Source organism: Callorhinus ursinus, unplaced genomic scaffold (genome assembly GCF_003265705.2).
Source record: "Callorhinus ursinus isolate GAN/ISIS: 27379988/994484 unplaced genomic scaffold, GSC_fseal_2.0 scaffold11, whole genome shotgun sequence".
Lineage (NCBI taxonomy): Eukaryota > Metazoa > Chordata > Mammalia > Carnivora > Otariidae > Callorhinus > Callorhinus ursinus.
Genome location: NW_027397073.1, coordinates 57574993 through 57594141, shown reverse-complemented (window position 1 = coordinate 57594141; position 19149 = coordinate 57574993). Strand labels below are relative to the sequence as shown.

Sequence of the window (19149 nt, the reverse complement as noted above, 5' to 3'; positions counted from 1 at the left end):
TTATGCTGTTATAAAATTTACGTCTCCCAAATTAGTAAGAAGCCAAAGCAATTCAAAGTCCAGTGTCTCACTGAAGGGCTTGCATTAAATAAGAGTGTTTGTTTATAATTGTGAAATACACTTCACACCTACAACCACAAAGCACCTTGCAGGGCATGACAGCAGAGTGTCAGAGACAGGAAAAAAACACACCACAGCTAATAGAAAAGACAAATGGGACCCAGGTAACTCAAGAGCCTGCATGCAAGGAGAGTGTACGTGAGCTCTGTAAAGAGGGGATGAGTAAGGAAAGCACCAAATCCCAGCATCCAAACCGGATAGAATTCTGGCATTTGGGTGGGTGCTGCTTCAAGCCGCCTGGGGACCAGAGAAAACTTTCGGAAGTAGAGTTCACGCTTGCACATGTGCCTGCGCGAGCAAACGGGCCATTCTTAGATACAACCAGGGCTGCATTTTTTGCCAATTTTCTGCTTTGTGTTGTGTTCACAAACAAATAGAAATATGTTGAATTTAATAAGCAAGTCACGTTTTGCTTGTTGCAGTACAGCCCATAAAAATAGCTTCACTTTATTTCTCCCACAGCAGTGCTGATGGGGAAACAGCACATATGAGAATAACAGCAACAAAAACTGCCTCCAATGGGTCTGGGGAAGCCCTGGGCGCCTTAAAAGACATATTGTGAGGGCACTGGGCAAAACCACGCTTTTTCCTATTCACCTCCATACACTGTTTGCATCTGTAATGTGAGGTCTGCCAGAGAGAGAGAGAGAGAGAAGTATTCCTTTCCTCATTAACTCAGTAGTCCCTCTCTATTCTCTTTAAAATTTAACTTTATATAATTTCCTACAAATGAACCTAAGTCAAAGATTCCAGATAGAACTCCTTTTCTTGGTAAAAAGAAATTTAGATTTATGTTAGAGAACAGGGATCAGGAATCTTGACCAAAGAATATATACATATATTATTACATATATATGTATGTATATTTCTCTTATACTCTGTGTATTTTTCATTACTGTCTCACTCATCGATACAAAACAAAACCAGAAAGAATTGAAGGAGTGATCCTGTTAAGTTTGAATTCCTAATCAAGATGACAGGTTTAAAGTCATCCTCAGTTTTCAAGTCCTGGGAACTTCCCACTCTACAAACCAGACAGTGAAGTCATGTCAACATGAATGGTGACATACGCCCCCTACAGAACACAGACAGCCTGGATGGGACTGAACTGGGAGCATCCACGCACATCATCTGGGGACATCAGCTGTGGAGAATGGTCAGTTTTAGTGGTAAATGTGCAACCCCTTCTTAACCCCCTTCTAGGTACCGTCAGACTTGAGCTTCAGAGGTAAGAGAGACCAGATATAGGATAAAAATGGGTTGTGTGGGAAAGTTACAGGCATCAAAATTACCAACCAGCAGAACAATTGTCCCCTGAGATGTCTGGTAGGCACCCTACTCAATGTGTGCAGGTTCAGGGCCTGTGCCCAGTGCCTAAGACAAGAATGGCTCTGGAGGGTGACCCTGACCTCTGGGAATTGAGACAGTTGGCTGAGCAGGATCTAGGGCAGGTGCAAGGAGTCCAAACACATGCATGACACTATTCAGCACACCGAGGAGAGTGATGCTGGCCTTTGGGGCTGACTCCAGAGGCAGACCCCGCGGCCCCTTACTGGGTCTGGGTCTCACAGGTTTGGATACACAAAGTATTTGCATTGAATGCCAAGACCATGACCACTCAGAAGAATTGGGGGCTTAGAGAGAAATCCCCAAGAGTGGTAGTATTGATGTCCCAAGACTTTGGCTTAGTTCTCTCTAAGCCATATTCCAGCCCTCTTGACTGAGCAGGGGCCTGAGCAGAAAACTCACTGCTGGGTATCTGGCCCAAGAGTGGTTTTCCCTCGTGCCATCAAAGCCTGGCTTCCAGCTACAGGGACAGTGAGCTATCTTACTCCCGGTAGCTGTCTTCCTTGCTACCTTGATGATTAAAGACCCATGTTCTCCACAGGCAAAGGAGAGGTGGACTCCCTTTAAAGGAGAAACAAGCCCCTTGTCCTTGCTCGTCTCTTCAGTATGAAAACAAGAACTCTGAAGCATGCACGCACGGGCAATGAACCTAGAGTCAGCTACAGGTCATAATCTAAAGTAGCAGATTATGTATATTATTAATATAGTTAATATTTATTGGGGCTAGCACTTTGATGGTAAGAACTCGTTTTCTTCTTCTAACATTCTTACGAGGTAAGTACTATTATTATGCCCTTGGTATATATACCTGTGGAGACTGAGGGACACAAAGCCAAGCATCTTGCCCACGGTCACGCAGCTTGTAAGCCACAGAGCCAAGGAGTACACCCAGGCAACTGTCTCTAGGGACTGCTGGTACCTGCACGCCACTCCCAGACTCTAGAGTGTGTCTCCGAGCAGGAAAGGCTGGGGTAAAACACCCCCTTGCTTCGCGGCTCACTGTCAAACGTAACACAGTTCTGTCAGTCACTACACCAGACAAGGATACAACACCCTCACTTTGTGAGCTATCCAAAGTAAACATAACGGCTGAAGAAATGACATGAAATACACGTCCTTAAAAGGATTTACAAAACACTTCTGTAAAGGCGGAAGTGGAAAAAGCTTTTATTTAGCTATCTTCCAGTGATGGCTCAAAAAGAAGACTAAAACATGACAGCAGAGTTTCCAGTGTTTGCAGACTTACAGCAATGGTAAACTGCGCATGCTGATTACTATGCTGTCTCCAGCTAACGGATCCAGACAGCACGTGAGTTTTAACAGAGCAAGAGGCATCTCTGAGTTTAGTGCTGTTGGCCGTTAAGTGGTGGAGTGAGTGGTTAACAATCAGACACACTTGACTTATGCTAGGTTTTGCCCTGTAACCTATGTTACCTTGAACAACTTTCCAAACTTCTGGGCCTCTACGCTATTATTTATCAAGCACCAGCTGTGTGTACGAGTTATCTTACTTAATCTTTGTGGCCCCCTCTGAAGTACACAGTAGCCTCATCACCACATTTCCCACTGCAACCTGAGTTCAGAGAGGGTAAGCAAATCATCCACATTTACTCTGCTACCAACTAGGAGCTGGGATTCAAACCAGGTCTGTAAGATTCTAAATCTCAGGTGGCTGCCCCTTACCATTCTCTTGACATTTTCCTCCTATAAAATAAAAACTTGGTGCCTGTGTTCCACATCTTCCTGTTTAAGATAAAATCTTCTGTATAAACAGCTCCCAAAGAACCCTTAATAGAACATAAGAGACCACAGTCAAACCATTAGGTTGAGTCCAGAAATAGCGGCTAATATAGGAGCTATTAGGATAATCACATAAAGTCTGGGTTAGAGGAGGCCTCAGTTTGTTTAACTTCTCTCTCTACCACAAACCATCCAGTTACCATCTAGAAAACTGAAGGACATCAGCTGATTGATAGATAAGGATGACATATCCATACTTATTTGTGTACCGAGCTATCTGGTTTCATGCATGCCAAAGCATGTGCTAGAGCAGAAAAATCTCAGCATCTGCGTATTTATATAGCTGCCTATCAAGTACACATATTCTAAATAATAATCACAAAGAAATATCCACATATGACTATCTCAACGTGGTCTGAGAAAATGTGATTTTGAAACAAGACTGAAGAAAGCATCGAGACTTAAGACATTTTCCACATACAGCTCACATGGAGCTATAGTGGAAAAAACTTCCTATCGCATATGTAAACAAGTATAGCAGAAGAACTATAGAGAATGCCAACTTGCCTCCAGCCACATGCTACAGGCATCTCTTTGAGAATTGGGCTTTTATCAAATTTTCTCTCTTATCTTTTTTGATTCATGATGTCTTCAGAAATACTTCCTATTTTTATTGAGATTTTTCTCTCGGTATCAGTATTGTTTAAATATAATAGAATAGGTTCTATTGACTGTATCCTTTGCTGTGCAAAAGCTTTTTATCTTGATGAAGTCCCAATAGTTCATTTTTGCCCTTGCTTCCCTTGCCTTTGGTGATGTTTCTAGGAAGAAGTTGCTGCGGCTGAGGTCGAAGAGGTTGCTGCCTGTGATGCGGAGAAAGGGGAACCCTCCTACACTGTTGGTGGGAATGCAAGTTGGTGCAGCCACTCTGGAAAACAGTAGGGAGGTTCCTCAAAAAGTTGAAAATAGAGCTACCATATGATCCAGCAATTGCACTACTGGGTATTTACCCCAAAGATACAAATGTAGGGATCCGAAGGGGTAGGTGCACCCCGATGTTTATAGCAGCAATGTCCACAATAGCCAAACTGTGGAAAGAGCCAAGACGTCTATCGACAGATGAATGGATAAAGAAGAGTGGTGTATATATATACAATGGAATATTATGCAGCCATCAAAAGGAATGAAATATTGCCATTTGCAATGACATGGATGGAACTGGAGGGTGTTATGCTGAGCGAAATAAGTCAATCAGAGACATGTATCATATGACCTCACTGATATGAGGAATTCTTTTTTTTTAATTTTTTATTGTTATGTTAATCACCATATATTACATCATTTGTTTTGGTGTAGTGTTCCATGATTCATTGTTTGTTCATAACACCCAGTGCTCCACGCAGAATGTGCCCTCTTTAATACCCAACACCAGGCTAACCCATCCCCCTACCCTCCTCCCCTCTAGAAACCTCAGTTTGTTTTTCAGAGTCCATCATCTCTCCTGGTTCGTCTCCCCCTCTGACTTACTCCCCTTCATTCTTCCTCTCCTGCTATCTTCTGATATGAGGAATTCTTAATCTCAGGAAACAAACTGAGGGTTGCTGGAGTGGTGGGGGGTGGGAGGGATGGGGTGGCTGGGTGATAGACATTGGGGAGGGTATGTGCTATGGTGAGCGCTGTAAATTGTCCAAGACTGTTGAATCACAGATCTGTACCCCTGAAACAAATACATTATATGTTTAAAAAAAATAAAAAAGAAGAAGATAGCAGGAGGGGAAGATTGAAGGGGGGGAAATTGGAGGGGGAGATGAACCATGAGAGACTATGGACTCTGAAAAACAAACTGAGGGTTCTAGAGGGGAGGGGTGGGGGGGATGGGTTAGCCTGGTGATGGGTATTAAAGAGGGCATGTTCTGCACGGAGCACTGGGTGTTATACACAATGAATCATGGAACACTACATCAAAAACTAATGATGCAATGTATGGTGATAAACATAACATAATAAAAAAATATAATATAATAGGTTCTAAATATTTAATGACATGTGCTCCATTTGCAAAATGTACACTTGTTAAAATATGTTCTGGAAAGGAGGTAGAGGTACAGTGCTTCAGGATTAAAATAGTGACATTTACCTTACAGGTGTTCATGTAGTTGAATAGCTAACATTTGCTATTTTGACCAAGAATGCATATCTCTTTAATTATTTTCATATAGTCCCAACTTCTCTAATTTCTATTTTCCACAATAGCTGAAACAGGATTATTGTAATTAATACAAATGTCCTAATCAAAAACTAATGATGTAATGTATGGTGATTAACATAACAATAAAAATAAAAAAAACACAAATGTCCTCAAATTTCTAAAAGATCTATAACAATTTTAGAAACAATAGTAAATATAATTAATCAGGGTAAAATTGATGGTGCTTGTATGCTAAATTCTGTCAAACATGTTATTGAGATAAATTATTCCCTATGAAAAATGTTGAAAATGCAGGTATTTTCATTTTCATGAATATATTTAATTATACATGGATGAAAAAATGATAAAACACTAAGTATCTCCTGCTCAATTTATTATATGTTAATTTTGAGAATACAAGTGACCCTTGAACAGCACAGGTTTGAATTGTGTGGGTCCACTTATACACTTTTTTTTCCAATACAGTAGAGTAGCATAAATGTATTATGATTTTCTTAGTAACATTCTTTTCTCTAGCTTACTTTATTGTAAGAATATAGTATATAAAACATACAACATAGAAAATATGTTAATTGACTATGTTATCAACTGCCAGTAGGCTATCAGCAGCTGAGTTTTGGGAGAGCCCTTATACTTGGATGTTTGCGTGATGGGGGATCAAGTGCCCTCACCACCACATTGTTCAAGAGTCAACTGTATATTGTCATATAACTCTATGAAACTTTAATTTCACATCCATCTTATAGCCTTTCTTAACATTTGCTGCATCAAAACACTGCACTCTCAAAAGAACACACATTTTGGGGAAAGAGAAAACAGTAAGAAATAGCTTTCCTTATCAGATAAAATAAAAATAAATGTAAATGTAAAGGTTTTATAACAGTTTTTAAGGAAAAGGTAGTTTCATATTATATTAGTCCAAGCAAGCTCAAGTGGATTAATATTCATCAATAAATTAACAACTAGTCATTCATTTGTGATAGGTTTATAAAACATTATAGCCAAATAAAACTGATAGCTGTCTCTGCTTTTAGTCATTATTGCCTCGATGTAAATGAACTCCATGAGTTAGCATGAGTTGAACAGATTTTACCTATCCTACTGGTGGCCTACCTTAAGCGACTACTTTTTATAGAAGGCCAGTCCTTCAGAAAGCAACATGATCTTAGCTAAGCTAATAATTGGCAAAGCCTCCCAGTTAACTGTGCTGTCCCCCCCCCCCCCAACCGACTCCTAGGAGCTCAGGGCCATCTGGCCTGGCATGCTGACAGCCTACCCATTGTATTTCCAGAAATACTGATGAGCGTGTTCCACCACACTTTCTCCTGGGCCCCATCTGTCTTTATGACCAATGGCACATAGTGGCCTTGGCTGACACTGAGCGCCATGGGCAGAAGCATCGGGAGCTAACTAGCCCGTGCAGGAATGGAACCGGAATCCGATTAGCATCAGGCTTTAACCAGCAAAAACGACTAATGACATACTGAACCCCACACCTGGGGCAGTTCTTTCCTTCCCTCTCTCCCCCTCCCTGTTTTCATTTTCCTCCCCGCTCCCTCCTTTCCCTCTTGTCTGACTGTGGGAAACCGGGCTAAAAGATAAGCAGTTCACCGAGTCACACCTCTAGACTTGAGCCAACTGAACCATGACAGCCTTTGGAAGAACTACAGGCTTTGTTCAAATAATGAAATACAGCAATGAGTTGCCCACGGTACTTCTAGAATAGCACATATACAATGTCAACAGAGGCTGAGGCATAGAGAAAACACGGTATTTTGGAAGTGGGGGGGGACTTTAGAGATCATCCAGTATAATTTTCTCAATTTACAAATGAGGACACTAAGGCCCAGAGAAGTTCAGAATCACAAACGTAGTTAAAACACAGGTCTAGGAATTCCAAATCCAAAGTTGGTGTTCTTCTGGGGGTGGTGGGAGGTGGGTAAAGTGGGGGCAGGGGGTCAAAAGGTGGTGAGGGGTGTAACTAAATTCATTGTGGTGATCAGTTTACAATATATACAAATACTGAATCATAATGTTGTATGCCTGAAACTTCTGTAATGTTATATGGCAGTCCTCAATAAAAAAATCAATTCAGTGTTCTTCTAACCAAACAATGTGGCTTATTACATATCAAAGATACTCCTGCAACTTATGATTAATATCATGCTTTAATGATTTAAGAATACAGTTTTTAAAATTTAGACTAAAATTTTGGAGAAAACACCAAATAATTAGAATTTTTAAGAATGCCTATTGAATATGAAAGTTTATACCACATGACTGTTCAGGTCTAAATTTTATAAGTTTTGTATTTATAGGCATGACATATTGGTAAATTTACCTTCCAGAGAGCATATTCTGTATTTCAGAAAAAGCAAATACAAAAGTGGTACATGCTGTGAAAACAACCTTTTTCAGATTAGTACCTGGTAAATAGTAAGTAAATAATGTAAATTTGATATGAGCTATTGGTATTTAGTCTAATATTGTATCAAGACCATATGTTACCAGAGGTAAGCTCTTCAAATGCATAATTTATAACATAACCTCCATGACTACCTGAGAGACCTAGGTAGAATAATGAATTAATCCAGCAGAAATAGACCCTTGGAGGATGAAATGACATTTAGCTAAGGTCACAAGGGCAACTGGATTAGTAGTCTCAGGCTATTCCTCATAGAGAGTTTGCCAGATGACACAAAAATCCAATATATCCCCTTAACTAAAAATAAATCTCCTCAAAATGTTTAGTTTGGAAGGGTGTGGGGGGATGGGTTAGCCTGGTGATGGGTATTAAAGAGGGCACATATTGAATGGAGCCCTGGGTGTTATATGCAAACAATGAACCATGGAACACTACATCAAAAACTAATGATGTAATAATGTATGGTGATTAACAAAACATAATAAAATACAATTTTAAAAAAATGTTTAGTTTGAATATCCAGGCATGGAAAGGCCTAGTGTTGCTTCAGATTTATACTGAGCAATATTAAAAAAGAACAGGACCAACCACTGGTAGCAAAGGTAAGCTATCTGCATAAACACTGGGGTGGGGAGCAATGCAGAGGATCCAGGAGAAAAATGCCTAAGAGGTGATGGAGAAGTAAGAGAAGAAATAAAAAAAAAGAGAAACATGGAGGAGGCAAGAACTAAAGAGATAAATAGCTAAAGAAGAAGAAAAGAAGGATAAAGAAAAGAAAGTTACAGAGAAGTGAAATGAAAAGAAAAAAAGAAGAGAAAATGAAGAGACTTCCATTTATATGACTAATAGGTCATGGGATCTAATGTACAGCGTGGTCACCATAGTTAACAACACTGTGTTGCATGTTTGAAAGTTGCTAAGAGAGTAGATTTTTTTTTTTAAGATTTTACTTACTTATTTGATAGAGACAGACTGAGTACAAGTCGGGGTGGGGAGGGGCACAGGGAGAGGGAGAAGCAGAGTCCCCAGAGAGCAAGGAGCCTGACGTGAGACTCGACCCGGGACGCCGGGATCATGATCTGAGACGAAGGCAGATGCTTGACTGACTGAGCCTCCCAGGCGCCCCACTAAGAGAGTAGATCTTAAAAGCTCTCATCAGAAGAAGAAAATGGAAAGAAAAATAAGGAGAGAAATTAAATGATGGGTGGAAAAAGAAAGGAACTGAGGATGTAGAACAGGGGGGAAGGAAGCACTCAAATGATGGGGGTCCATTAGTACCATGCGCAGCGGGGACAGAGCAATGGTTTGTCCTGGGGCCTGAGTAGAACAATAAACATAGGATGAAGGACAAAGCCAGAAGAGATGCATGTTGGATATGAGCTCACCCCCTAAATAGTGTGTTACCCAAGGTTTTCTCTTCATCCTTGACTTCCTTCTCCCTGTACAGTGACTCTGAGTGACCTCATCCAAACCCAGGGCTTCAGCTCAGCACAGGCCGATGACTTGGTCTGTGCAAAGTGTTATTCCGAGTCCGCACCGGCACATCCAACTGCCCAGTGGAAGTTTCCACTGAACTTCACGGAACAGCGAACTGAAAAAATGCAAGGCCTACCTCTCCCATCTTCACTCTCCACATATGTTCTACTTCCCACATGCCACATTTTCTGAATGATAACATCTCGACTACGCTGCCCAAGACAGTAACTAGATTCTTTCTATGTTACTCTTTCTCCCTGGGCTTCTGCCTCCAAATGGCCACTAAAACTTACCTCCCAATATTTCTAAGGTTGCCCCCTCTTCATCCAACTGCTCCTCCTGATCTGAGTTCTCTTCCCTCCCCACTGTGCTCAATCCTAATATCAGAGTGGTCTTTCTAAGATTAGAATGACATCCCATTACTACCTGCTTAAAGGCCATCGGTGGATCTTTGGACCAAGTCCAGCCTCCTTAGATGACAGACAAGACCTTCAAGACCTCACTCTGCTGAACTTTCCATCCTCACCTCCTAGCATCCATGACCTACTCCTACTCTATAATTGTTTTTAAACTACAGAGAAAAGGATGAAGGTGGAGTATTATTACTGTTTGGGAAAAATTAAGCTATCACTATCTATATTTTTATGTTGATAATTTTTATATAAATTGAACACTGTACCATTAATAAGTTTTCACTCATTTCTACAACACAAAAGGCATTGGATATTTTTCAAGGGTGGGAGGCAAGGATTGCTTGTTAGAGCCATATTGGGTTTTCTCCTCCCCCAAACCACCCCTCGACCAGACAGAGCAATCTGACAACATCCAGTGTGCTTTATTCTTGTCCTTAGTCATACCATGGGCTATGTTCCTGCAAGCCTGTTTTTTCAGAGTCTCTTTCTCATGGGGTGTTGTGCAGATTAAGCCCCTAGTATGGTGTCTGCCTGCACATAACAAGGGCTCAATAAATTTGGTCATCACCATTATCTTCATCATAATGAGAAGGGGAGAAGTCTTATTTCTCATGTCCTTGAGAACATCAAATGTGTTAATACATTAGTAATCAGTGCTAAAAATTTCCTGATTAGTAAATGTCTTTAAAGATTCTGCAGAGTTTTATGCACCAATGTGTGGGAAGACATGTCATCTTATGTTAACTCGGCATAGTCATACAACACCACAGTCATTCCTTTAAATTTTGTCCCATAACCTTGAATGCTAAATGAGGAAAAATATCAACAATCAGAGTCACAGGTGTGCCTTCAAAACCAATTCAGTAACTTGAATATTTTCACACTCATGAAGCAACTTGGCAAACAATGGGACAGAACCGCATCTCTGGCAACAGCTAGGCGCTCACCTTTTCTTCATTACTAACACAACTCCAAGGAATATAATAACGAACAGCAAGATGCCAGCAATGACTCCAGCAATTTTGACTGTGTGGTCTGTTTCCTTCTCGGGTTCTGGGACTGGTTTCGGGGTGGCAGCTCCTGAAAATGGAAGGAAATGAAAAAGGACAGACGGTGGGTAAGAGAATAAAGATGTTACATTTTTAAAAATTTTCCTGCATTTACCAGACTAAGAAGACTTATCAGAGCCAGCAGACAGACAAGCTTTTGATTTTTTTCAACAGCTTTCATATGCACCGAAAGGAGGGTAATTGTTCATATTGCTCTTCAATATTTTATGAAACCATAACATAAGTTGGATAGCACACCCATGCCTGACCCTTTTCTAAGAGACTCTTCTCAGTTCTTTTTTATATTTATTATCTCTATTGGCTCCCTGCTCTTTCTGCCATTTAAAAACTTGCTAATGACACAATAGCTATCCTAAGCCTTTATCCAAATTTGATTTGCTGGAACATTTTCCTCAATTATTTTTCATAAGTGAAGCAGTAATTCCATAACATATTAGCCCAAACACCTGGAAAAGTGAGATAAGCTCATTTACCATGCATTTTACCAGCAATTGTTTTTTAACACAATAGAGATTTTCCCCTGCCTTTGGAAATCTAAATCTAGGTCACATCTGGTAGGCAAAAGACTCCTTCTAAGCAATTTACTCACAAAGTGGGAAGCAGCTGATGATCACACTACTGGCACCCACATTTAATATCTGTTTAAATGAGATAACCAGAGCCTTCCAGTGGCTACGTCTTAGCTCGCTTGCTTTTCCATTTCCAAAACACCGTTTGTCCTGTTTACGGTATAATGTGATGGAATGTCAAATCCATGTCTGATGAAATATCCATTTCCTCTGCTAAATGAGTTCAGGATGAAAAAATATTAGGAATGTAATGTTCAATTCGCTAAGCAGAATCCATTTTTTTAAGGGCTTCCACCCTTTTTAATCAGAACGTGACGGTGTTGAGCATCTGATCCATCATGCCACCACCCTCACGAGGGGTCAGGACAGATAATTCTGAAAGTAGAAATTTTATGTTCAAATTTCTCGCCTTAGAATTTTCTTGGTTTTGTTGGTAAAAAATGTAATTAAAATTGAATATTGAGGGGCGCCTGGGTGGCTCAATTGTGAAACATCTGCCTTCGGCTCAGGTCATGATCCCAGGGTCCTGGGATCGAGCCCCGCATCGGGCTCCCTGCTCCACCAGAAGCCTGCTTCTCCCTCTCCCACTCCCCCTGCTTGTGTTCCCTCTCTCACTGTCAAATAAACAAATAAAATCTTTAAAAAAAATTGAATATTGATACCAGCCCTTTCTACCCTTTCGTTGGGTTTTCCATTCACACTTCACCTGATTCTTGAAACAACTTAGCCATCCTTGTGTCTGGTGCATTCCAGACTGGGCTTATCCTTAGATGAATCAGTACAGGGAAACAGGGAGTGTCAAGCTCTCACTTTCCATCTGTTTCCACTGGAAACATATATAAACTACATTTCTTTCAAAAGTGATTCATGTTAAGATTTTATGTAAGATGCTGCCTCTTGAACCCAGCTGTGGTCATCAAACTGATGAAGCTGGTTGAAGGTTAAGACTGGGGAGACACACAAGGCGGAAGATGACTTTCCATCTACATGTGCATTCCAATCAAAGTGACGATCATAATGAGAGCCGTCATGATGTAAAAATCATACCTTATTAAATACAAACCCTTCTGCATAACCTGTTTTAGGTCATTTTTATTTCTGATAACTTCAGGAGAATGTCCTGCTACTTTGGTTTAATGAATATCCCTCACACTAATTATCCAGATAAATCTTGAAACTGCTAATATTCACTATTTTTTAGTGTAATTACATCTTACATATACCACTCCAATATGCCACTGGAACATACAACCGAGTGGTGGATTTACAGGATGTTGATTCATTAAATAAATTGCTAAGAGAGATTTAAAGATAAAATGTTACAAAAGGATGAGAATTTTTAAAAAATCCATATAAAAATAAACATTTAAAATTCACAAAAGTGAAAAAGGGGGCAATATTTTCCAATTTCGATTTCTTTTGTTCAATTAAAAAAACTTACCTTTAAAAAAAATAAAATGAAATTGGTTTTATTCTTCCAAATGTTGGCATATTGGGAGCCATTCGATTGATCTCACCAGTTACTAGATTTCAAGTGGTCCAAATATATTTTCTAAATAACTGGTTCACTGAGTTTCCTTGTAACTAAATTAGGCCAGTAAGTACAACAGTTGGGAAAGAAATATAGACTTTACTTAGCCTAAAATACTGAAATATAAAAAACAACACAGACACAACTCAGACATCATAAACCCTCAGGAAGGGAGAATATTTCTTGTTAATAGTCACGTTTGCTTCTATTAACTAAACAACTGGTTGTATTTCACTTTAGCCAAAATTTTGCCCAGGCTCCATGAGAACTGGTGAATACTCTACGCATCTTTGCATCAGGAAAAGAGACCCCCTCGGAGCCTTTCATTTTCTTCGGGAAGAAGACAAATCCATTGTTATGCAGCCGGCATAAGCTCAGTATTATCATTCTTTAGCACTTACTTTTAACTCATTTCACATTGCAGGTCAAGAAAATGAAATGTTCTATCTCTGCAGGACACAGTTGCAATGTGATTACGGTGGCAATCGTGCAGAATGATTACGGTGGCAATCGTGCAGAATGGAAGAGCAACTCAGAAAAGGAGAGGAGGGTTGAGCTGGCGGCGAGCGACCCTCCTTTTGCCTGCCGTGGGGCAAGGCCACCAGACCACGGTGACAGCGCCAAGACGAAGGGGTTGTTTGGAATGTCCGGGTTTAGGACTGATCCGGGAAGCAAGAATCAACGCAAACACAAGTTGGGAGGGAATAAGTCACCCCAATGAGCTAATCTCAGGGAGGTAGGTGTGCGTCATTAATTCCAAGTTCACTCTGGGCACCTGCCATTCCTGCCTTTGTCTGCCTGCCCTGCCCCTCCAGCGTTTCCCGAAACAGGTATCTTTACGACCGCTTTCCACAGGATGCTCTTTTCTCCACTTTTTTTTGGAAACATGTGGTTGTGAGCTGTCAGTCAGCCTGGGACAGACAATAATTTGTGACAGAATGTGGTTGCAACTGATAGCTTGTTGTTTCCTCCCCCCTCACCCAAATCTATGAATTTAACAGTATAATTTACAAACTCCTTCACAAAAGAGTTGTTTTCATAATATTTTCCCTTCTGTCTTGTTATTTTCTTGACAGGTTTCTAATGGTACGAACTTTTACTCCTTTTTTTTGGTATAAATTCGAATTCTTCGGGGAAAGGCATTTTTTCCCCCTCTTCTGTGCATTCTGTTTAGAGTTTACTGCATGTTTAGATCCTTTTAAAGGGAATACATTCAAATGTGTGCATTTAATAGGGGGCATTATCTAGACTTGAACACATTCGTTAAAATGATGAATAAGCTAAATATTTCATAGATGGAGAGTGACAGGCTGCCGAAATTGTAGCATATAATCCTCACAGATGCCCCCTCTACTGATTCCTACTGATGGCTTTGGGCGTTTTGTTTTGTTTAATGGCCAAGAAGATTAAAAAGGGTGGTATTCCAGTGAACTTGCATTAGGTAAGGTTACAGATAAAACATCTCGTGTGAAAAATCTCAAAGGAAAAGGAATGATTTTTTCCAATGCCTTACTTGGTTGGTTTTCAACTTAGCCGAAAACATGAGTCTTGGCCCAGTGTTTGATGTTAAATTATATAACAGCACACGCCAGGCCGAGAACATGATGTACTCAGCCACTGGTTTGAGGTTTGGGCCCAATTTTGACTACTGAACTGGCTGCAGAAATTTTTCCAGAAGACCCAAGGACGCAAGCCCAGGAGGCCACAAAAGGCATCACTGCTGCCTGGGGCCACTGACCATAGCGGCCCCAGCACCACGACTGCCTCACCTTGAGAAAACAGGAAGCCTTCCTTTTTTTTTTTTTTTTTTGAATTTAATTTAATTTTATTCTGTTATGTTAGTCACACAGGAAGCCTTCCTAACAGGAAAAGTGAACATTAGGAGTAGCCCAGGGGCAGTTTGGCAGCCCACAATGTCCGAGTAATGGTGACTAGTGCTTGGCTTTCTCCTTGAATGTGGAAGAAAATCAGCAATATTCTTCATTTATTCAACAAGAACTAATCGAGTACCCCAGTGGTGCCATGCACTATTTTAGGAATAGCACAGTGAACAAATGGGTCTAATAAAAACCTTTGTCCTCATGGAAGTTCTATTCTTGTGGGGAAGGACAGACCCAGACGAAAACAAATGCTGTCAGTAGGATGTGAATCAGTGCTGGTCTTCGGGGTGGAATCTTCGAGTGGGGCAGGTGCTACGCAGCTCGGAGATACGGGATCGGAGAAGGAATCACTGAAAGACGGAAGGGACAGAGCTCCACTGACACCCAGGGAGGTACATTCTGGGCAAAGGGAAGAAAAGATTAAAAGGTACAAGATGGGGCTGTGGAATACCGAGGTGGGCTTGCAGTGGACTGAGGCGGGGAAGCGGTGAGGCACAGTGTCAGAGTTGGGGGCACCTCCATAGGTCACTGCGAGGACTTGGCTTTTTCGCCACATGGGAGAGCTACGGGAGGATTTTGAGTGTTGGAGTGCCGTGATCGGGCTTGTGTTTCCGGGTCACACTGGCAGTGGTGTTTAGAATAGACCACAGTGGGTCAATGGTGGAGACAGGAATATCAGTTATGAGGCTATTATAAATAATCCACGCAAGAGATTAAGACGGTTTGGAGTAAGACTACAGCAGTGGAGGTGGTAAGAAGAGGTGAGCCTTGAGATATGTCTTGACAGCTGAGCCGCCAGCATTTGCCCCTGTGTGGGAAGGAGAGGTGCTGGTACAACACCCAGCCTTCCAGCCGGAGGAAGATGGATGGCCCTCAACTGGAATGTGGAGAAGCGAGAGGAGCAGTGCGGAAGTGCGGAGAGGTAGGTGGGGAAATGAGGAGTTTGGTTTGGGGCTAGTTTTGAGATATTAGCCATCCAAAGGAGACATCAGGTAGGTGGCTGGAAATAAAGGGGAGAGATCTAGGTAAATCAAGGTCACAAATGGGGGAGCTGTCAGCAAAAAGATGGTATTTAAAGCCATGAGACGGCACGAGGGCACTTAGGAGGCGACTGGGGAGGGTGGTCATAAGGAGGAACCGGTAATGGAGATGAAAAGGAACAGACAATGGATAAAGGAGGAAGAGCAGCAAGGAAGAGGGGGTCAGTGAGAATATAGAGAGAGGAAGCATCAGTGTGGACGAGCCAGAGGAGAATGTAGGGATCAAGTTAAGTTGGTTGGTTTGTTTGTTTTGAAGATGGAAGAATGTACAGCATTTTTTCGATTATTATTATGTTAAGCACCATACATTACATCATTAGTTTTTGATGTACAGCATTTTTGAATGCTAATGCTTATGACCCAACAGAAATTTTGATGAGGCAGCAGAGAAAGGAAGACTGCTGGACTGCTGGAGGGCCGGGAAGGGATGGGCCCCAGTGCTCAGGGAGGGGCTGCCTTCAGCCACAGGACAGACGCTTCGCTCAGAGGAACAGGAGATGCCAAGCACAGAGGCCTGACGGTGAGCAGATGGGTGGGGGGGGGTCTCATGGTAGAACATTTAACTGGACTCTTCTGACTGCTTCATTTACCCAGTGACAGAGGAAGCAAGATGGGCACGTGTGACTGTGCACGAGGGAGGAGGTGAGGGTAATCTGGGGAGAGAGGAGAAGTTTTGAAATAGTTGCTGGTAACAGTGGGAAGGAGAACAGGCGAGGCTGTGGATATATGGGATTGAGCGGTGACAAACCTTGAGTCCCAGAAGACACAGAGGCTTCTGAATAGCAGGGAGAGGAAGGAGATAGGGATGCACTGCATGGTACAGGGGTGAAGGTCTAGGGGGAGCAGGGAAAGCTAGATACCTGGGCTGGCCAAGAAAGGCAGAATGCAATGAATCCTGATGGTCTCAAGGCAGACTGTGATGGTGAGATGTGAGGGTTGGGGTAGGGGCTGTGGGTTTATCCAGGAGCGCAGAGCTCTGGGGCCCCCTCCTCACTCCTCATAACTAGGATGAAGAAGAGGAAGAGGAGGAGAAAAAGGCAGAGGATGACAATGCTCGGAGTTACATCCCAAAGGTGGGGAGGGGTGTGAAAAGTGGTCAGGAACTAAGGGTGGGGACATTTCTGGAATGGACACTTGCTTGAGCAATCCTACTCATGTGCTAATGCTAATCTTGGTTTTCATAATCTTCAAAGTCACAACTCCTTACTGAGTACCTTTTATGTTCAAAGTGCTGTAATTATATCTGTAGGGGAATTCGAGATGAGAAAGAAGACTGGCACCTCATCTTTCAGGGCACAACACCAGAAGCCACGTGAAGTGCCATGGGTGAGCTCTAGAACCCAATGTGGGGACAGTGGACAGGGAGGCTTGGAAAGGCTCCTTGCCAGCAGGTGTAATATGAATGGGCTTGAAGGACGGGGAGGATTCCAAAAAAGGATGCCTCATAAGCCAAGACGGAGAGGTAGAGAGCACAAAGACATCTCTGCGATCAGATACTCCTTTAGCTGGGCTGCAGGCCAGGGAGTAGTGGAGGAGAGGCTTGGGAAACTGAGGCTTTATGGTTTGCTTCCTGGCTTTGCTTAGCAGCTAGAACAGCCTGTACTGAATATAAGAAACAAGGAGCTGCAGAAGGTAACAGAGCTGTGCCTGGAGAGGAGTAAGTACAGGCTCACGGGGGGGAAGGAGGGGCCAGGCATTTGGGGGCCACTGGGAAGGCTACTGCCTCACCTGAGCCTGGAGCCTCAATATCTGATCTAAAGGGGTGAGTGGAACTGAAAGGTGAGCACAAGGGGCTCACAGAAGGCACCCCACCGGCTGCACATAGGGGCGCTCAGGTCTCAGATGCCCAGCGCTAGCTGGATGCTGGTGCCATTTACGGAAGTACATGGCTGGCCTCCTGCCAGGGAAAATGTGTGTTTAGGTTGAACTGAATCTAAGCAACAAAATGCTTCATTCCCACCACACACAAACGGTTTCAGTGGCAAACCGAACACCAAAATACCCCTCTTGGTATTTGGAGGCAAAGGAGAGAAAAACGTTGGGGACAGCAAGCATGGGAGGGCACCACTGAGAAACTGAGGAGGCTGAGACACCTTACACGATGAGACATGAGGAAACATAAAAGCAGAAAGTAAAATGGCAGCTGTGGACATTCATAAGATGACGGTTTCCTCAAGGGTGTTTCCCAGCACTCTGGTTCCAAAAGATGTTCTAAAGCGTCAACTGAGGAAGCCTCAGCCACTTTGTGCTAGCATTTTTATGACCTCATGGACTACAAAAGCTATTTTAATTAATTTTCATAGGTTTGGGGTTTTTTTTGTTTTGTTTTGTTTTACCTTTTGCAGAGGTAGATTTCTTTTCTTTTTCTTAAAAATAGCAACACCCTGGTTTTAAACAGGACCATGAGACAGTTCATTCATGTCTTGTTGTACAGAAAATTAGAATTCCTTGCAGTCGGTTTTTAGTTTTTTCAGCTGTGCCTTAACGTTATACATAATCGTGAAACATCTACAAGATTTTTCATTTAAATTACATATCACTGTTTTTCTTCCTTGGAATGCAAAGTCAATCAACTACTCTGGAATAATCTACATTCACACTTTATGTATTATTTGTAACCTGATTATGCTTTTGAATTTATAACTCTTCCTTTGTCCCTAATTTCCACCCTAGGGCATACAGAACATGTACGGCTTACAAGTAATAATCAGAAATACAATTTCTCATATAAAACTGAGATACCGGATTGTTTGATATATACTGTCTCTAAAAAATTAATCTACTTTTTTATTTTTTTCTAATTTCATGACAGTTACTGCTTTCATTTATTGATGTGGCCAACACCCTGTGGGTAAGATGATCTAGCAAAGCCTCATCACTTACTATCTGGGCACTAAAAGTTCCAAGAGAATTATTAGTGCTGTTACTATTCTGATGAAAGAGCTTTATTTTTTTCATTTGCATTTCTCAAATCATGGTCAAGTCATACATGAGGAAACAACTTGTCAGTAATAAGGTATCAACTGTGTTCACTTTTCATACAAAGTGAATAATCCATAAAGGGAATGTGAGTGGATGGTTTTTGAGGCTACGCCTGTTAAGAATAAGTTTTGTTTGAAACTAAACTTTAAAGGCATTAAAATAAAAATCTGCTGTCCCTCTAATTTCCTTCCAGACTTTGTGTCTTGGGTTATGATTTGGCTAGCTTATGTTTAGCTCTTAAAAATCATTCCTGTGGGAGAAAGAATCACCACAGCTTCCTGCACAAAGTAGAAGCCATTTGCCAAAACCCCTTGTAGCTTTTGCGGCTGCCTAAAATTTTTCATTCA

At 41.7% G+C, this 19149-nt stretch overlaps 1 protein-coding gene across 5 annotated transcripts in view; it reads right to left on the bottom strand.

The window, feature by feature from the left end:
• The window catches only part of PTPRM (protein tyrosine phosphatase receptor type M), an 817256-nt gene that overhangs the window by 229445 nt on the left and 568662 nt on the right, over positions 1-19149 (bottom strand). For all 5 annotated transcript variants that reach the window (XM_073898518.1, XM_073898514.1, XM_073898515.1 and 2 more), the window contains one exon: positions 10678-10810. In XM_073898518.1, coding sequence (XP_073754619.1) covers positions 10678-10810 — 133 coding nt within the window. The remainder of the gene's footprint in view (positions 1-10677; positions 10811-19149) is intronic.